This window comes from Dendrobates tinctorius, unplaced genomic scaffold, assembly GCF_039654945.1.
Source record: "Dendrobates tinctorius isolate UK_male_01 unplaced genomic scaffold, ASM3965494v1 ptg000070l, whole genome shotgun sequence".
In the NCBI taxonomy this organism is placed as follows: domain Eukaryota; kingdom Metazoa; phylum Chordata; class Amphibia; order Anura; family Dendrobatidae; genus Dendrobates; species Dendrobates tinctorius.
The window spans coordinates 73028534-73047456 of NW_027361738.1; the positions used below are offsets into that span (position 1 = coordinate 73028534).

An 18923-nucleotide genomic window follows, 5' to 3' on the forward strand; every position below is an offset into this window, starting at 1 on the left:
CATTTCCTCCTCCCCATCACCCCATCATTGCCCTCTCCCCTACCACCATCGTTGCCCTCTCCCCATCACTCCCATCATTGGCCCTCTCCCCATCGCTCCCATCATTTGCCCTTTCCCCATCACTCCCATCATTGGCCCTCTCCCCATCACTCCCATCATTGGCCCTCTCCCCTTCACTGACCCTCTCCCCATCACCGCCATCATTGGCCCTCTCCCCATCACTGGCCCTCTCCCCATCACTCCCTTCATTGGCCCTCTCACCATCACTCCCATCATTGGCCCTCTCCCCATCACTGCCATCATTGTCCCTTTCCCCATCACTCCCATCATTGGCCCTCTCCCCTTCACTGGCCGTCTCCCTACCACTCCCTTCATTGGCCCTCTCACCATCACTCCCATCATTGGCCCTCTCCCCATCATTGGCCCTCTCCCCATCTCTGCCATCATTGTCCCTTTCCCCATCACTCCCATCATTGGCCCTCTCCCCATCACTCCCATCATTGGCCCTCTCCCCTTCACTGACCCTCTCCCCATGACCGCCATCACTGGCCCTCTCCCCATCACTCCCTTCATTGGCCCTCTCACCATCACTCCCATCATTGGCCCTCTCCCCATCACTGGCCCTCTCCCCATCACTGCCATCATTGTCCCATTCCCCATCACTCCCATCATTGGCCCTCTCCCCTTCACTGGCCCTCTCCCCATCATTCCCTTCATTTGCCCTCTCACCATCACTCCCATCATTGGCCCTCTCCCCATCATTGGTCCTCTCCCCATCACTGCCATCATTGTCCCTTTCCCCATCACTCCCATCATTGGCCTTCTCCCCATCACTCCCATCATTGGCCCTCTCCCCTTCACTGACCCTCTCCCCATCACCGCCATCATTGGCCCTCTCCCCATCACAGGCCCTCTCCCCATCACTCCCTTCATTGGCCCTCTCCCCTTCACTCACATCATTGGCCCTCTGTTTTGTTGATTTTTTAATAAATTTTGTAATTTTGCATGAGCTGTGCTTTTTCTTTGTTTGATTTTCCATTATCCCATTCATGTAGAAATATGCCCCATCATGATCCCCTTCATGTTGAAATGTAGAAACTGCCTATTCCACTACCTCCATCATTTCCTCCTCCCCATCACCCCATCATTGCCCTCTCCCCTACCACCGTTGCCCTCTCCCCATCACTGCCATCATTGGCCCTCTCCCCATCACTCCCATCATTGGCCCTCTCCCCATCACCGCCATCATTGGCCCTATCCCTATCCCCATCACCTCCACCATTGGCCCTCTCCCCATCACTTCCATCATTGGCCCTCTCGCCATCACTGGCCCTCTCCCCATCACTCCCTTCATTGGCCCTTTCCCCATCATTGACACACACACACACCCACACACCACCGCGGCCACACTCACCACAAACACACACACACCCATACACCACAGCGGGCCACACTCACCACTCCATGCGCCGGCAGCTTCCTTCCTCTCACTTCCTCGCACACATTGAGTGGCGCGGCCACAGCTGGATGACATCATCATTCAGCTCTGCGGCCGTGCCGCTCAATGTGTGAGGCAGGAAGCTGCAGTCTGGAACAAAGATGAGGCGAAGCCGCGTGCCAGCTGAGAGGGCTCTGTGTGCCATAGGTTCGCCATCAGTGCCCTAGGGGATTTGAAGCTGTGATTGTGTGATTGCTTGTGCTGTACATAGCAGTGTGTCAGCAACAAAGGTGTATCTAGTTTTTTTGGCACCTGGCACAAGAATTACGTCTGGTGACCCCCCCGCCACCCACAAGCACTTATGCGATTTGCACACATAGTCAGGTGTGGACGAGCTGCTCGCCCTAATTCTTGTGAGGACAGCTGGACGCAACAACCAGAGCTGAATCATGACAGTGAAGATATTTCACGCTGTTAGGATTGGCTACAGGGCTTCATTTTATAATTAAAGTGATCATTCAGGTTTGAGATGAAAGTCTGCAGTCATTCTATGTGACTACAGACTTCTGAATTCTTACAGCCCCCCTCTCCTTATACTGTCTCCTCTCACATCCCCCCTGCTAAGTATATTTTCTCCACTTATATTTACTCCCTAACTCTCCATACTGCCTCATCACACAATCCCCCGACTCCCCATACTGTGTCTGCACACATCCCATCTCCCTCACTCCCCATTCTGTGTCCGTACACATCCGATCACCCTCGCTTCTCATACTGTGTCTTCATACATTCTTGCTCTAGCTCCTCATACTGTGTCCATGTAGGGTTGAGCAGGTTCTCAGGATGCAGTGACGAGACACGAGACAGAATATGATTTGTGAAATCAACGTTTATAGCTGGGGCTATGCTGAGCAAATAAAAGGGGTAACAACAATCTGTCCTCGCAGGGACTCAACAACATAAACAATAATTTTTCTTATATTAAATGCGACTAATCCGGCTAGTCCAGGTGTTGAAGGCCACGTATGGCCAAACTATGGGTCCTTATTTCCTATAGTCGACTTATCCTTCCAGGCGTCGTTCAGGATCGTAGACACGGCCGCTTAGAGGTTGCTGATGCGGCTGCCTTGACGCCTCGATATTCTGGGATGATTTGGGCTCGACAGGCCCTGAAGGATCTGTGCTGGTGGGGCACAACAGGCCCTGAAGAATCTGTGCCGGAGGGGCACAACAGGCCCTGAAGAATCTGTGCTAGTGGGGCAAAACAGGCCCTGAAGAATCTGTGCTGGTGGGGCACAACAGGCCCTGAAGAATCTGTGCTGGTGGGGCACAACAGGCCCTGAAGAATCTGTGCTGGTGGGGGCACAACAGGCCGTGAAGAAACTGAGCTGGTGGGGCACAACAGGCCCTGAAGAATCTGTGCTGGTGGGGGCACAACAGGCCCTGAAGAATCTGTGCTGGTGGGCCTTTCAGGACATCTTTACCGGCTCCCGTCTCACAGCGCAGTAATGACGCAGTTGCGAAATGACAGTTGGCCGGCCTCTGCTCAGGGTCCCTCTGTAGATGGGACATGGGCCTCTATTGTCGCCTATGGCGAGGTGGCGTCCACTGAGGCCGGTGATGACAGGGCCGCAGCTGTCGGAGAAGGCAAGGGGGTAGTGTCCAGGCTGCTGTAGTAGTTAGGTGTGGAGTCGCAGCGGCGACTTGAGGTAACGGACCTGTCTCAATAGGGTGGGGAACAGCGGGCGCGGCTGTGTGCGACCGTGTGCCGGGAGCAGCCTCCGGTGAAAGTCTCTCACGTCTCACTTGTCGGTGAGTGAGTCGCTTACCCCTCACAGACTCCTGACGGTGTCTCCAAAACACACCGCCCGTTACCCCGTTTCTCTCTATGTCACTCGGCTTCCTGCCTCCTGTCACACTCTCTGCCAACTGCCACCTGAGCGCGCCCTCTGCTCCTTTTATCTTCACCCCGCCCCCTGTTGCCCTGACACCTTCAGTCGTGTGTCTCCCTTTGTTGCCCCCCCGGTGTTGTTCCTTCAGGAACCCTGATGGCAGTCCCTGGGGTTCCGGCCCAGTCACTATCTGGGAGTCCTCCCCACATCCGTACCCATCCACCAACTCACCATACTGTGTCTGCACCCATCCCCCAATACTGCTTTCTTATATATACCCCCATCTCCTCCTTGCTCTACATACTGTATCTTCAAATTTCTTCTGCTCCCCATATTGTGCCTGCATCTGTCCCTTCCTTGTTCCCCAAACTTGTGTCCTCAAATCTTCCTCCATCACACTAAATCTTCCCCACCCCTCTCCCCATACTAAATCTCCCCCACACACTAAATTTACCACACACACATACACACACACTAAATACCCTAACACACTAAATTTCTTCCCGTCACACTTAATCTTCGGTGTCTTCAGCTCCACTGGTCTGGAGCACTTACCAACATTGTTCTCCATGTCAGCGAGTGACCTGATCATGCTGCTGGCATCTCCCTGACGCAACGGTCAAAGCTTCAGTTGTAATCACATCTGAAAGACGCAAGTACAATTGTTTACTGGAAGCCGACACACTACACCTTCTGTGAGATGGCTGTCAGCTTCACAGCCAGCTTAGAGAACTGCCGATTCCCCGTCCAAGGAGCAGCAAAATGTGATTACACCTTGGACTGCCGCAATAGGGATCCCGATTGTGCCGCCCTTTCGGCTGCTCCCAGGGCAGATGCCTCTCCTGCCCCCCCACTGGTCAGCCCTGCTATATAGAGCGAAAATGACAATCTCCTATGAACGCCATCTAAGCAATGGCTTTCATAGGAGGATAATAATGACAGGTACGGGGATCTTCAGCAGACCCCCAACTCTCATTCCAACCCATCGGTGCACCGTAATCACGTCATGTTAAATACCGCTGTAAGAGATTGTCAGCAGGATTTAACAGGTTAACAACCGCCGGAGCAGCTCCACTCCACCCGCAGCGGATAGAGGCACATGTTGGTTGATTATTATAGCCATCATGTGCCGGTAACGATGCGGTTGTAAGAGGAAGGGCCCCCGCCGAGTGTCCGGGTCGGAACCAAGGGGACCGTCATCTAGGTTCCTAGGGGGTCTGTTTCCGGGGAGCAGAGTTAGGTGACGGACCGCCGAGACTGACAGGATAGTTGGGGGAGGAGCCTATATAAAAGGGGCGGAGGGCGCCAGTCAGAGTGAGTCAGCAGAACGGGAGAGGAGGAGCAGGAGACCGTGGGAGTGTCAGGGAGCCAGAACCACGAGCAGTAACCAGAAAGGAGGACAGCGACAGGAGGGAGACTCACGGTGGACTGCAGAGAGACGGCGCCGAGCGGACCGACAGAAGACCGCCGCTTCACTCCAGCCCGCGGCCGTTGCCGCCTCACTCCTGCTCGCGTCTGTGGCCCGCCTGCAGCCACCCGCGGCCATTGCCGCCTCACTCCAGCTCGCGGCTGCAGCCTGCCCGCAGCCACCCACGGCCGTTGCCACCTCACTCCAGCCCGCGGCTGCGGCCTGCCCGCTGCTGCCCGCAGCCACTGCGACTCCACTCTTGACCGCGGCTGCGACTTGTCGATTGCCGCCCGCAGCCGCCACCGCCCCGCTCCAGTCCATGGCAAGGGCCGGGCCGTCACCCGCCGCGGGTTCCCTAGTGCAGCCGCTGGCTGTGCCGGTGGCCTACTAACCGCCACTCAGCACCACCACTGCCTGCCCCTGTTCGGGGGCTGCGGCCTTGACTCTCCCACTCCCAGGCGGTGTCCCACTGCCTCCTCTTGGGGACACTCCGCCAAAGAACTCTTCTAGGGCCTGCCCGAAGACTACGCCAGGTCCTCAGCCGCTGGGCCCAGCGGCTGCGACGCAAAAGGACCATCGTCCAGGACGCCGAGGAACGTCAGGATGGATAAGTGACATTGTATAACTAAGGACCCGTAGTTGGCCATACCACGGCCCTATAGTGACCGGCCTTTGCCGGAGTAGTCGTGTTCTCATAACCAGTGTTTGCTTGTATTGGGTCCCTGTGAGGACAATTTCTGTTATTTTGTGTGGTTGCTTAGGATAGCCCTACTGGCATCTATCTATAAAAGTTATTACCTAAAGTTCAATCCGTCTCGCGTCTCGTCACTGCATCCCGCGTACCTGCCATGACCACACGGTCTTGGCATGTGTTGCCAGTTCAGGCTCAGTGAACAATCACATGACGTACGTCATATGTCTGTATGGGGTTAACTACTTCAGAGTTTGGTAAAGGTGAAGCGGTTAGAAGAAGTATGTACAATCAGCTAGTAGCTAGTGGTAGTAGCAAAAAAGAGCAAAACTGCTTCACCGCCGGCATTTTCCTTGAGCGGTTTCTCCTAAGACTGGTCTCCTGAAGACGTCATGTGCTCAGACCCATAAGGGACTCAGACAACTGCACATTGAACTCTATGTAATGAAACCTCAGCAGAAATACAGTAATTTGCTGTTACTTTCCTACTTTAACCCACAAAGAACTTTTTTTTAAAAATAGATTATATGGTAAAATGAAAGGAGGCCATTAAAGAACTAAAATCGTCCAAAAAAAAAAAAAGTCCTTCTATGGTTGTATTGACAGAAGAATAAGACAATTATGGTTCTTAGAAGACGGAGTAAGAAGAGAAAAACAATGACATAAGACAAATGGCTGCAGCTGGACAGAGGTCCATGCAATTAGACTCGCACTAGTCACATCTGAGTCCTTTCTTTAGGAGACATGGGACTATTCTGCGGCACAGGTCACCAATACTTTACTATTAGAAGATAAACTTAGAATAGGGAAAAGAAGAGATGAATCCGTCCGGTCACAAGAAATGTGTGACGTTCAAATAAAGTCGTCATGTAGCCCAGGTCCATAGGGAATCGCTCTGAATCCGATAACATGAATGACTGAAATCCTTAATAGCAGCCAGATGGACCAAAGTAATGAGTATCTGGATACATACATCGACTTCTATAGGAAACAGTTGTGGACATGCTCTATGACCTGCGCAGAGCTCACTGAGCAGAGAGGAGAAGGAGGTGAGCTGTGACATCGCCTAAACATATATTTTTTCTTTTTTTCTGATGGTGGATGGTTTTATTCCATTTTCTGCTGATGATTATGTGGATGGCTATCTTTCCTTAGCTTCTGATAATAACATTCAGATACATGTTTTAAATCAGTCAGAAGGACTATAGGAACCAGGTGTTTGTAGCTTGTAATTGGCTTTTATGGGAGAGGGTTATGGCCATACTTTATAACCTGTACAGAGCTCACTGTGAAGGGAGGAGGATGAGGTGAGCTGTCACATCACTTATTGTGAATGGTGGATCCTGTTATCTACGGTATATAGATGATTTATCAGTCATTGTACAGGAGGAGGAGGTGAGCTGTGACATCATCTAATGTGAATGATGAATCCTGTTATCTTCTGTATATGGAGGTGTTATCAGTCATTGTACAGGAGGAGGTGAGCTGTGAAATCACCTAATGTGAATGATGAGTCCTGTTATCTACTGTATATAGAGGTTTTATCAGTCATTGTACAGGCAGAGGAGGTGAGCTGTGACATCATCTATTGGAAATAGTGGAACCTGTGTTATCTACTGTGTATAGAGGTGTTATCAGTCGTGGTACAGGAGGAGGATGAGGTGGGCTGTGACATTCTCTATTGTAAATAGTGGATCCTGTGTTATCTACTGTACTGTATATAGAGGTGTTATCAGTCATTGTACAGGAGGAGGAGGTGTGCTGTGACATCATCTATTGTGAATGGTGGATCCTGTGTTACCTACTGCATATAGAGGTGTTACCAGTCATTGTACAGGAGGAGGAGGTGATCTGTGACATTGCTTATAGTGAATGGTGGATCTTGTGTTATTTTCTGTATATAGGTTGCTATCAGTTATTGTACAGGGGAGGAGGTGAGCTGTGACATCGCTTATAGTGAATGGAGGATCTTGTGTTATTTTCTGTATATAGGTTGCTATCAGTCATTTTACAGGGGGGAGGTGAGCTGTGACATCACCTATTGTGATCTCTTCAGAAAAGGAAATAGCCACCTATAAAGTGTACTTGAATTAAAATTAACATTTGTTTTACATAACCATTTGGAAAATTGCGAAAAGCATCATGAGAACTTATTCAAAATATTTTTGACATAAAAGTTATGAGAATTTATTTTGTTCCAGAATTAGTACCACTTTGGTCCATCGTCAGATCGTAGCAGTTCCCCCCATTTACAAGAGAATTGTCAGATGTGAAGCTTTATCAATGTTTAAAATGTAATTTTCCAAAATTTTAATCTAAATCCAAATTTGGAGTTTTTTCCATTCGTAATTTTTGGAGGTTCAATGTTTTACTGTTTTGTTCCATGTCCTATGACACTTTATGAAAAATTCTGCTGATCATATTTGGAACCATCTGTTTATTTCCCCCTGTTGTCAGACATATGACATAACAGCTGAGCTCCAACTTTATCAATGGCATCTGAGCTCCCATAATGCACTGCTCTTTGGCAACAGGAATCCTGCAAAATTCTAAAAAGTAAAGTATTTACAAATTCCCTGCAGAATTCAAAGGTTTGTGCTATTAAATGTTGCCGATATGCAAATTATCTCTCTAGGGTCGGGGTCACACTTGCGCGTGTGATGTGAGAAACCCGCGTGAGTCTCTCGTATCAATACCCGGCACTGCCGCCGGCACTCGGGACCGGAGTGTGTGCTTGCGTGTATTTTTATGCAGCCGCACACTCCGGTCCTGAGTGCTAGCGGCAGCACCAGGTATTGATGCGAGAGACTCGCGCGCGTTTCTCGCATCACACTCGTAAGTGTGACCCCGGCCTAGAAGAAAAACTTTTGCAAGTCAATATTTACTTCTGGAGATAGCTAATTTGCATACTGTTTTCCCATGAAGCATTGCCAATTATCAAATTCAACTCCTCTCCTTAAAGCTTTTTGCTACCCGATCTCAGCATGATGTGGGGGTAGAAACCCTGATTCCAGAGATGTATCACTTACTGGGCTGCTACCTGCAGTTTTGATACAATTTATAATTTATCTTCTTCAGATCTAGCAATGTTCTGTGTGAATGCTAATCCATAACTGATTAGCAGCTTTCTGTGTACACTGTGCATAGGCAGAAAGCTGCCAATCAGTGGTGGAGGCGGGGTTATGTGCATCTCATGAGACCACACAGCAGCAGGTTTACTGGTGATAATCTCCTGCTAATAAAACTGTGATTTTATCAAAGTTACAGCAGGCAGCCCAGTAAGTGACACATCACTGGAATCAGGATCTCTACCTCTACATCATGATGCTCATAGATTAGGGGGCAAACACCTGGTTACAGATTCCCTTTAAGGAAAGCCAGTCCTCCTCTCTACAAACCTTTTTCCGGAAGTAAACCCTTGACTCCAGACATCACAATATTTGCAAAGATTGGCATCAAAAATGGTCAAAAATACACCAAGGGCCACTCCATGACACCTTCAGCACAAACTAAATAAAAAGTGGCTTGTGAGTCAAGAATATTGACTATTGAATTAGATGTCTGACAAAATCGTATATGCAACAGAGGCAACGTTGATCATGACCCTTGGGTCCCTGGAGAGATAGGACCACGTCTCAGATTGGCCTGACCAACCTTCTACATCATCGATGGGGAACCTCAGACCCATTGCCATTTACGGCCCTCAATGACCTTTTATCCGGCACGGGATAGATTCCCGGGGACCGAAGTGCTTGGACCGGAAGCTGTATTTTGATGGCCGCCGGCCCATTACTTGATTCTTGCTCTGTGATCAGGTTCACACAATATTAGAACTCTAAAACAATAGGGTTACAAAGGTCTAGCAGATGGTTTGGAGCAGATTTTGGGTCCACTTGAGCCTATTCTTATTTTTTTTTTTAAATTATGATGTAATGAATAGTGGACGCGTACATGTTTTGTATGGATAGAGCCTCAAAATAACCTCATCTGTTGGGCTGTAGGAACCCCAGTCTGACTCCGTAGACAATAATCACTGGCGGACAGAGACAGAAGAGGGTCCCTGTGCTAGAACAGTATATGCACCCTTTGCAGTCCAATATCTCATCTTAATGCCCAATGTTCCCTGATTTGGAGGTATCAGTGACCCCCTAACTCGGGGGACACTGTTCGGTTGCACCAATGATACTGTATGTCCGCCCCTGACTGTAATAGATGGGTAGTGTGCATGCCCTGCTTCCTCTCCAATATAGCTTGAATTGGGCCGAGGGACACATTGATAGCCCCTCATTTATTATATTGACATCTGTATTTGTGCTCTCTATGGTCCTTTTATATGGTACTAAGGTTGAGCTAAATGATTTGCAGACATCCTAGTCCAGCCACCATCAAACTAGAGGCCTGCGAACTTGCCTGCAAAATCCCTGGCGCCTTTTCTGATTTTTGGCCCCTTTGACGCCATTATTTTGCATTGCGGCACATTCAGTTGACTAATCAGGAGAGGCATCGGGGATGGCACAAGTGTAGCATAATTTAGCCATGGACAACCATGGTACCTACGAATGGCATAGGATGTAATAAATGAAGGCACAGTTGTTCTTATTCTCGGATGTACAATGTGGAGCCATGGATCATGCACAAACCTTTGGCGCACCATGGCAGCTCACCTGCAGTGTTACAGTAAATTCCCTTTAATATTGATCACAGCCGTTGATATCGGACAGAAGCAATGAAAGGCACATGTCTGATATGTGACCTAGTTCCAGGCACAGCCTTCCATCTGCAGTGTGGGAACACCAGATACATGGAGAGGGATGAAAGCCAGAGACAGCGATGCATCTTCGCCGAGTGTGTTCTGAACTCGTCTCCTATTACTTTGACTTGCGCGCTGGCAGGAAAGTTGAAGTGTGCGCACAACGTGAGATATTTTTTGAAAATGCCTCAGAATCCAGATACTTTTATCAGACTTTCTAAGTTTAGTATTAAAGGGGGGCACGTTGTTTGGATTTTTTTCTCAATCCCTTTTTTTGTTCAGCAAACCTAATTACTATAGTAAATGTAATGTGCTCCAGCCGCTTTGGCCGAATTTGGCCTTGTTTAGGAATAGATGGATTTCTCCAAAGGTCCCATCGGACTCTTTTCTTCAGTTTCTTTCCCCCTTAACAAAGTATCAAGCGATGATCATAGATAAAGCAAAGATGTTCCAAGTTGCTTCTTAGTTTTTAAAGAAGGAGGCGGACGACCAATATAGTGTCTTAAGGTTGAAACGAGAAACAATTCCACCAGGTTCAACCTATAAACCCTCCACATTGATCCAGAGGAAGATAAATCCCCCATGGGGCAGAGGCTTACAGCTTTATATTAGGGGAAATTTCCTTCTTGACTCCACAAGGTAATCAGACTGGTTCCTTGGATCAGCGTCTCAACATACGGCAGAGAGTTTCATAGTCTCACTACTCGTAAAGAATAATTAGCATCACTGCTCATACAGTGAAGAATTCATAATTTCACTGCTCTTACAGCAAAGAATCCATACTCTCACTCCTTGTATAATAATGAATCCATAGTTCCATGGCTTCTACAGTAAAGAATCCATAGTTCCAATGCTTATACAGTAAATAATTCATATTTTAACTGCTCTTACAGTAAAGAATCCATAATCTCAGTAAAGAATCCATAGTTCCACTGCTCGTACAGTAAAGAATCCATGGTCTCAATGCCTGTACAGTAAAAAATCCATAGTCTCAATGCCTGTACAGTAAAGAATCAATAGTTCCACAGCTTGTACAGTAAAGAATCCATAGTTCCACTGCTTCAACAGTAAAGAATTCATAGTTTCACTATTTTTATAGTAAAGAATCTATAATATCACATCTTTTACAGTAAAAAAATACATAGAAAATACATTGCTTGCACAGTAAATAATCAAGTCTCACTGCTTATATTATAAAGAATCTGTCAGCCTTTCGTCTAGATGGAGAGGATGCCCCCTTGTCATCGCCTCATCCCTAGGTCTAAAGTGATCGTTATACAGATTTCTGTACTGTCCCATCATAAATTTGTACATTGTAATAAGATCGTCGCTAAGTCTTTGTTTTTCCAAACTGGATAACCTCAAGTTTGATAACCTGTCCTCTGCAGTTCACCCGTTCCTTAATAACCTTAGTCGCTCTTCTCTGCGCCCGCTCTGTCCTTCTTATACACTGGAGACCAATATTGTACCAGTATTCCAAGTGTGGCCGCACTAGTGACTTGTATAGAGGAAAGCTATGTTCTTCCATGAGCATCTATGCCTCTTTTTATACATCCCATTATTTTATTTGCCTTGGCAGCTGCTGCCTGACACTGGTCACTAAAGTAGATTTTACCATCCACCCGTACACCCAAGTCTTTTTCAGCTGCGATATACTTGCCGTTTTAGCTGCTATAGACAGTGATCCCTTAAAGCTGAATGGCCGGCACAGTATATCCCCCACCACTACCCCACACAGGGGACGTCTGATCCTCCGCTCTCACCTGTGAGCGATCACACAAAGAGAACTTAGGAACCATCAATTCATCAGTATTTGCTCTTTTTTTTTGGGAGTAAAACATTTCATATAGTGACTTTTATGTTAGCTTCCCTTGACCACCAGGGATGTTGCTGATATTAAAACATTTACTAGGCTAGACCACAGGAGATTCAGCCATAAACGTCTTCTCTGCCCCGAAGCACCAGAACTCTGGCCATCAAGCCCTTTACTATTCTGACACAACAGTGATATTGGCGTAAATACTATAAAATGGCTGATTTCACACTCACGCCAAGAAGACTTATAGGGGACATAGTCTACAGGGAGAATATCACACCGCAGGTAAAGCAAAGCGCACCATTAGTCATCTCCCCCCACCACACCACAGACACGGATACCCACACACATCTACACACACTTATACATACACACCTACACTTACACACACACTTACACATACCTATACACCTAAAGACACAAACAAACTTAAACACATAAACACACACACTAAGGCTGGTTTCACATTTGCGTTATAACAACGCTGCGCATTGCGTTGGTAAGCCCCGCCCCGATCCGGCTCCCTGCCCGCCCCATCCGGGATCACCGCCTACTTTCGCTTTTGCACGCATGCGATTGGCGCACCCTATCTTTAGCCTAGGGTGCGCAGATCATGCGCTGCCAGTGTGAAAGTAGCGTGCTGCGCACTTTTGACGGTGCGCTGTGCGCGCCGAAATGCAACATGCTGCATTTCGGCGCGCACGGCGCACCGTCAAAAGTGCGCAGCACGCTACTTTCACACTGGCAGCGCATGATCTGCGCACCCTATGCTAAAGATAGGGTGCGCCGATCGCATGCGTGCAAAAGCGAAAGTAGGCGGTGATCCCGGATGGGGCGGGCAGGGAGCCGGATCGGGGCGGGGCTTACCAACGCAATGCGCAGCGTTGTTATAACGCAAATGTGAAACCAGCCTAAGGCTACTTTCACATTAGCGTTTTTTAGCGCTGCGCTTCGTGCGCAATAGAAACGCAAGCAAAAAACGCATCATGCGTTTTGCATGCCTTTGCTTTTTTGGCGCATGCGCTTTAACCAGTTTCTAGCCATGTTAACTCTTAAAACGCATGCGATTTTAAACGCAGGCGTGCGCATGTCCCATAGACTGGAATGTGTTATTTTGGCGCATTTCGTGCACATGCGTTTTTTTGACACAGGTTGGGCGGACCAAAAATGCAACAGGTTGTGTCGGGCGCGCCTAGGCGCACACTACAAAAAACGCATGCGCATGAAAACGCATACGAATGCATGCCAACGCTAGACCATGCGCCCGCCATGTTAAACATAGTGGTGCATGGCTCATGCGAATGGACGCGCAGGATGCGCTGCGCTAAAAAAACGCTAATGTGAAACCAGCCTTAGGCTTGCAGTACTATCAACAATTTTGGGCACAGTCTATACAATAGAGAGTGCAACTAATTGTGGGGAAAAAAAAGTTGCACTTTGTACTTCATATTTCATGGTATTTGCTTAGTGGTGTAGTTTCCAGGACGGCACAATCATTCTGCTTTCTGTGGATAATGTGACTGTTATTTGCTGTGATCATTTGTCCATCGATATTTATACAGGTGCTTCTCACACAATTAGAATATCATCAAAAAATCCCAGACTCTGGGACCTTGATTTCCAAAGTCTAGTGTGAAGTTTCCACAATCAGTGTTATAAAGTATTCTAATTTCCTGAGATAATGACTTTTGGGTTTTCATTGGCTGTAAGTCATAATCATCAACATTAACAGAAATAAACACGTGAAATAGATCACTCTGTGTGAATGACTCTATAGAATATAGGAGTTTCACTTTTTATATTGAAGAACTGAAATAAATTCACTTTTTGATGATATTCTAATTATGTGAGAAGCACCTGTATATTGTTGCTGGTATTGGTGTCTATTTGGGTTATTGTACCCTATTTCTAAGCTTTCTACGCCTCTTATTAATTGCTTTCATCCATGATTTGTTTGTTTCGTGCTTACAATAAAATATAACAATATACTGTATATATTTGGATGTGCACTTTTTTGTTGTGTAGTTCCTTCTCTGATTTCAACACACAGACTCATATACTTTACACACACGGAGCTGCTTACTGTACTTCCTGTTGGTCACATGGATATTAGCAGCATTATACTGACTGATACTCTATATATTTGCATAGAATTATTATCTGGGCATGCTCTCATCAATGCAAAGGTCATTATGAAGGGAAGGAGAGAAGGTGAGCTGTGACATCATCTATTGGGAATGGTGGATCTCATGTTATCTACTGTATATACAGGTGTTAGCAGTCATTGTACAGGAGGAGGAGGTGAGCTGTGATATCACCTTTTGAAAATGGTGGATCCCATGTTATCTACTGTATATACAGGTGTTAGCAGTCATTGTACAGGAGGAGGAGGTGGTGAGCTGTGACATCACCAGTTGTGAATGTTGGATTTTATATTGTCTACTTTTTATCAGTCATTTATCAGTCATTGTCATCCTGTCTTTAATGATAACGAGACTGCTGAAAAGTTTTTTTTTTGCAGAACAGGAAGTTTGAGTCTAGTATTAAGCTTAGTGGCCTTGGTGAAATTTTTAAGATTTCAGATTTTTTTTAATAAAAATAGTGATATGAAAAATGTAAAAAACAAGCAAAACTTTAAACCATAAAAGTTACAACTAACTTTTAATAATAACTAAGAGTATGTCAGCCCATCAGGGGTCGTGCTCCTAATATTGATGCTGGTAACATGATGATTCCGTGATCTTGATGATGATTCTTACGGCTAGTAAGAACAGTGACCAATGACAACTTCTGTCCCCGGCGACAGAATATGTTGGTTTCTATTAAATCACCAGAAATAAAGCAAATAAAGTATTTACAGTTCTGATTGTTTAGCTCTAACGTTAATAAAGTAATTTATAGTTACTGAAATTGAATATAATTCCAAAAATTGTTTTCTTTTTGCTTTCCTCCATCACTTTTTTCCATTATTTTTTTCGTATCAGTTCTCATAAATACTGAATATATGTTTGTCAAATATTTATTCTTTTTAACATTTGTACTTTTTTCCCCACTTGGTCTCTATAAATTTAGCTTTTTTTTTATTCAAGGATTTTAAGTTATAAAGACTTTATCCCAAAATTAACACTTACCGTATCTTCTTTCCACGGACCCACTGGTATCCTCTGTCACCCACAAAAATGGAGCTGTGGTGCTCATGCTGAATTCCACTGCATTCACTCCAGTAACACATGCGCACTACCATTCCCATAAACCCATAGAAGTGAATGGAGTCAGGTCGTCATGGATGTGCACAGGACTTTGGGTCTCCCACTGATAATACATTTACTTCTTATACTATCAAGGATATTTTTGGATAGCGCCTCTAAATATAGTCAGAGTCACCCTCAGGCTGAATAATGTCCTGTGCAGACCCTTCTATTTATCCCCCCTCCAGCTTTTGGCATGCTGTATGGTGGACAAGTAACAATGGTGGGATCGGGGTGCAGGAAATTCCAGGTGGTCAGGACTTGGGGGGACTGTGATGGGCTCTTTGCCAGCACCCAAAGGCAGGCAGTGTATGTGCAATTAATGTCTTTCCCTTTTAAAAGGAATATTCTCGCTCCACAGCCTTTGGTAGACGACCTAGACTAGTAATGTCACGTTGTGTGTGTGATCGGCAAGTATCATGCATTGGTCCTGCTGTATAGGAGAGGCGCATGATACTTGCCAACCAGGAAGACATCCCCAGTTCTGCTCACCTCCAGATGCAGAATCTGTGGTGCTGGAAAACCTCTTTAATAAGTAACTAAACTTTTATTTTTTTATTTGCTTTAGACATTTTGTTCTGTATGGAAAGTTAGGAAACTTTTCAAATCACTTAATCAGAGGATTTGTCTTTATTCCTACAAAAAATTGCTTCCAAAACCCCGGCGTATCCCCAGTCTATTGGCCTTGCCTTTAAGCTATGTCAATGCGAATCCAGGATGATAAAGAAACATGAAAGAAGAAGAATCTATGCCTTCAAAAAGTGATGCTGGAGAAGGATGTTATCAATACCATGGATGGGACGAAGAACAAACAAATCAATTTTGGAACAAGTCAAGCAAGACATGTCACTCGAAGCAAAGATAACCAACTTTGGACACAGCATGCTAAGAGAGCAATCACCAGAGAAGGGCATCATGGTCGGAAAAATAGAAGGAACAAGGCGAAGAGGAAGACCAGCAACCAATGGCTTCATACAATGAAGAAAATGGTGGAGAAGACCCTGGTAGCCCTATCTAGGCTTAGACAAGTCACCATGACTCAAGAACGAGCCAAAGAAGGCCGATAAAAAAATAAATACAATTTTCCCGCCTTTATCTACATTGATATCAGTATTAAAAACACACATGTGACATGCACAAATGTGAACACGTCGATCAGACAATGCTCACACCACCCACTAACTGAGATACAACAAGAAAACACAGAATGACAAAGTTGCAAAAATACTCTGCAATAAAAAATGGCAGTAATCAGCAAGTGCTGGATAACAAATACAGGGTATTTAGTCGATACGTTTTTTTGCGCCAAAAAATGTACACCAAGCTGCTCCACCACGTCAAGGTAACCCCTATTGAAGCAGTCCCTATCTAATGTATTAAAAACCTGAACATGTGAACAATGTCTAATATGAACAGGATTCAAACAGGCCGCTCCCTAGTATGGGCTTGTGGTCTGAGACAGCTCTTATGTGCACGTCACACAAGAGAGGGGTGGGGTCTCCCAAACCATGCTAAGCTAGGAAAAAAAACAGATTAAAAACACACATGTGACATGCACAAATGTGAACACGTCGATCAGACAATGCTCACACCACCCACTAACTGGGTGTACTGATTTGGAGTACAGATCATGGCAGTGATGGGTCAGCTCAGCACCGGTGTCTCACTAACTCCGGGGATAAGCTGCCGCTGGAGATTGTTCTGATGAGCCCAACGCTCAGAGGAGAAGACAGGTACTGATCCATCACTGCCAAGATCTGTACTCCTATTGAGCATGTCATGATATCAGTACAGCTGAAGGCAGGGAAATAGACTGGGGAAAAGCCGGGGTTTGGAAACTGCTTACATGCAATTTTTTTTTTTTTTTTTTTTTTTACAGGACAGAAAACAAATCCTCCAATAAAGTGATTTGCAAAGTTGGACAAAATGATTTAAAAATAAATAATAAAAAGTTCAGTTACTATTTTAGTATTTTTTATTGTGCAAAAACTGAAAACACGGCATCCATGTCATTCTATACCGATAAACGCTGATGTTGCATTGGATTTCTGTACATGTGCTGCAAGATTCATTCTTGTCCTTCTCTCACGCAGGTCCGGGCTAGCGCCATCGCACAGGATGCTGACCAGAACTATGACTATGCCAGTAACAGTGTGGTCCTACACCTAGAGCCTGGCGATGAAGTATATATAAAACTGGATGGTGGTAAAGCCCATGGCGGTAACAATAACAAATACAGCACATTCTCGGGATTTATCATCTACGCTGACTGAGGATACCGCGCCGATGGAGAGACTCGTAGCTTCCCATATGGAGCCTCGTCGTGACAGATTCTTTGGGCTATGGACTCTAAAGTGCTGGAAAGACACTTCTTCCTATGGACCCTATACAGTATGGAGATCCACCGCTACCTAATTAACCTCTGTACACCTTAACAACCTATACATTATACATATATACATATATGTCGTACAAGTTACACAGATGTGACACCCCTTACCACCAAAGCCGAAATTCCCTGTCTGTGCCTGTGTGAATGAAATCCTATACAATGCCAATTTTATATACAAAAAAAAAGATAAAAAACATCCCTAAATATATGGTATCAGTATCCTATATCCTTGCTGTTATACCCATGTGTCCGCCTTGGACTTTGTGAGTTGCCTGCCGGTGTTACGCTTGGACTTCATTAGTGCTATGGCGAGCAGTGGGTCGTCTTCGTTTACTTACGAGAGGGCCAAGTATGGGGGGAAAAAGGCGGAAGAGCCGGAGAGAGACCGACGGGAGGAAAGATGATAAAACTGTGAAGCTCCTATATATTCTGTTAATCACATTTTAAATGCATATATTGAAAAAAATGAGAAGCGTCTACACCCGTTCATATAAAGTTTATATTTAATACACAGGAAGTGCCTTGTTTTATTCTATAGCCAATGCATATAGTAATAACTTATGTGATAAATGTCCTGGAGGCCAGTGGGTGGTAATTGAAGTTGCTGGGCCATAATGCAAAATTTATAATAGCTCCTTCCATCATTTATCACGTATCTTTACTGCTATGAGACCCCCAAGGGGACCATCCTACAGATGTACAGTGGGGAAAAAAAGTATTTAGTCAGCCACCAATTGTGCAAGTTCTCCCACTTAAAAATATGAGAAAGGCCAGTAATTGACATCATAGGTAGACCACAAGTATGAGAGTCAAAATGAGAAAACAAATCCAGAAAATCACCTTGTCTGATTTGGCAAGATTTATTTAGCAAATTATGGTGGAAAATAAGTATTTGGTCACCTAAAAAAAAGCAAGATTTCTGGCTCTCACAGACCTGTAACTTCTTCTTTAAGAGGCTCCTCTGTCCTCCACTCATTACTTGTAGTAATGGCACCTGTTTGAACTTGTTATCAGTATAAAACACACCTGTCCACAACCTCAAGCAGTCACACTCCAAACTCCACTATGGTGAAGACCAAAGAGCTGTTGAAGGACACCAGAAACAAAATTGTAGCCCTGCACCAGGCTGGGAAGACTGAATCTGCAATAGGCAAGCAGCTTGGTGGGATGAAATCAACTGTGGGAGCAATAATAAGAAAATGGAAGACATACTGGACCACTGATAATCTTCCTCGATCTGGGGCTCCCTGCAATATCTCACCCTGTGGGGTCAAAATGATCACAAGAA

At 45.7% G+C, this 18923-nt stretch overlaps 1 protein-coding gene across 1 annotated transcript in view; it reads left to right on the forward strand.

The window, feature by feature from the left end:
• C1QL3 (complement C1q like 3) overlaps positions 1-18148 on the forward strand; it is a 67487-nt gene extending 49339 nt beyond the window's left edge. The window contains exon 2 of the mRNA XM_073581885.1: positions 17337-18148. Coding sequence (XP_073437986.1) covers positions 17337-17516 — 180 coding nt within the window. The 3' untranslated portion in view covers positions 17517-18148. The remainder of the gene's footprint in view (positions 1-17336) is intronic.
• Positions 18149-18923: the final 775 nt, after the last annotated feature.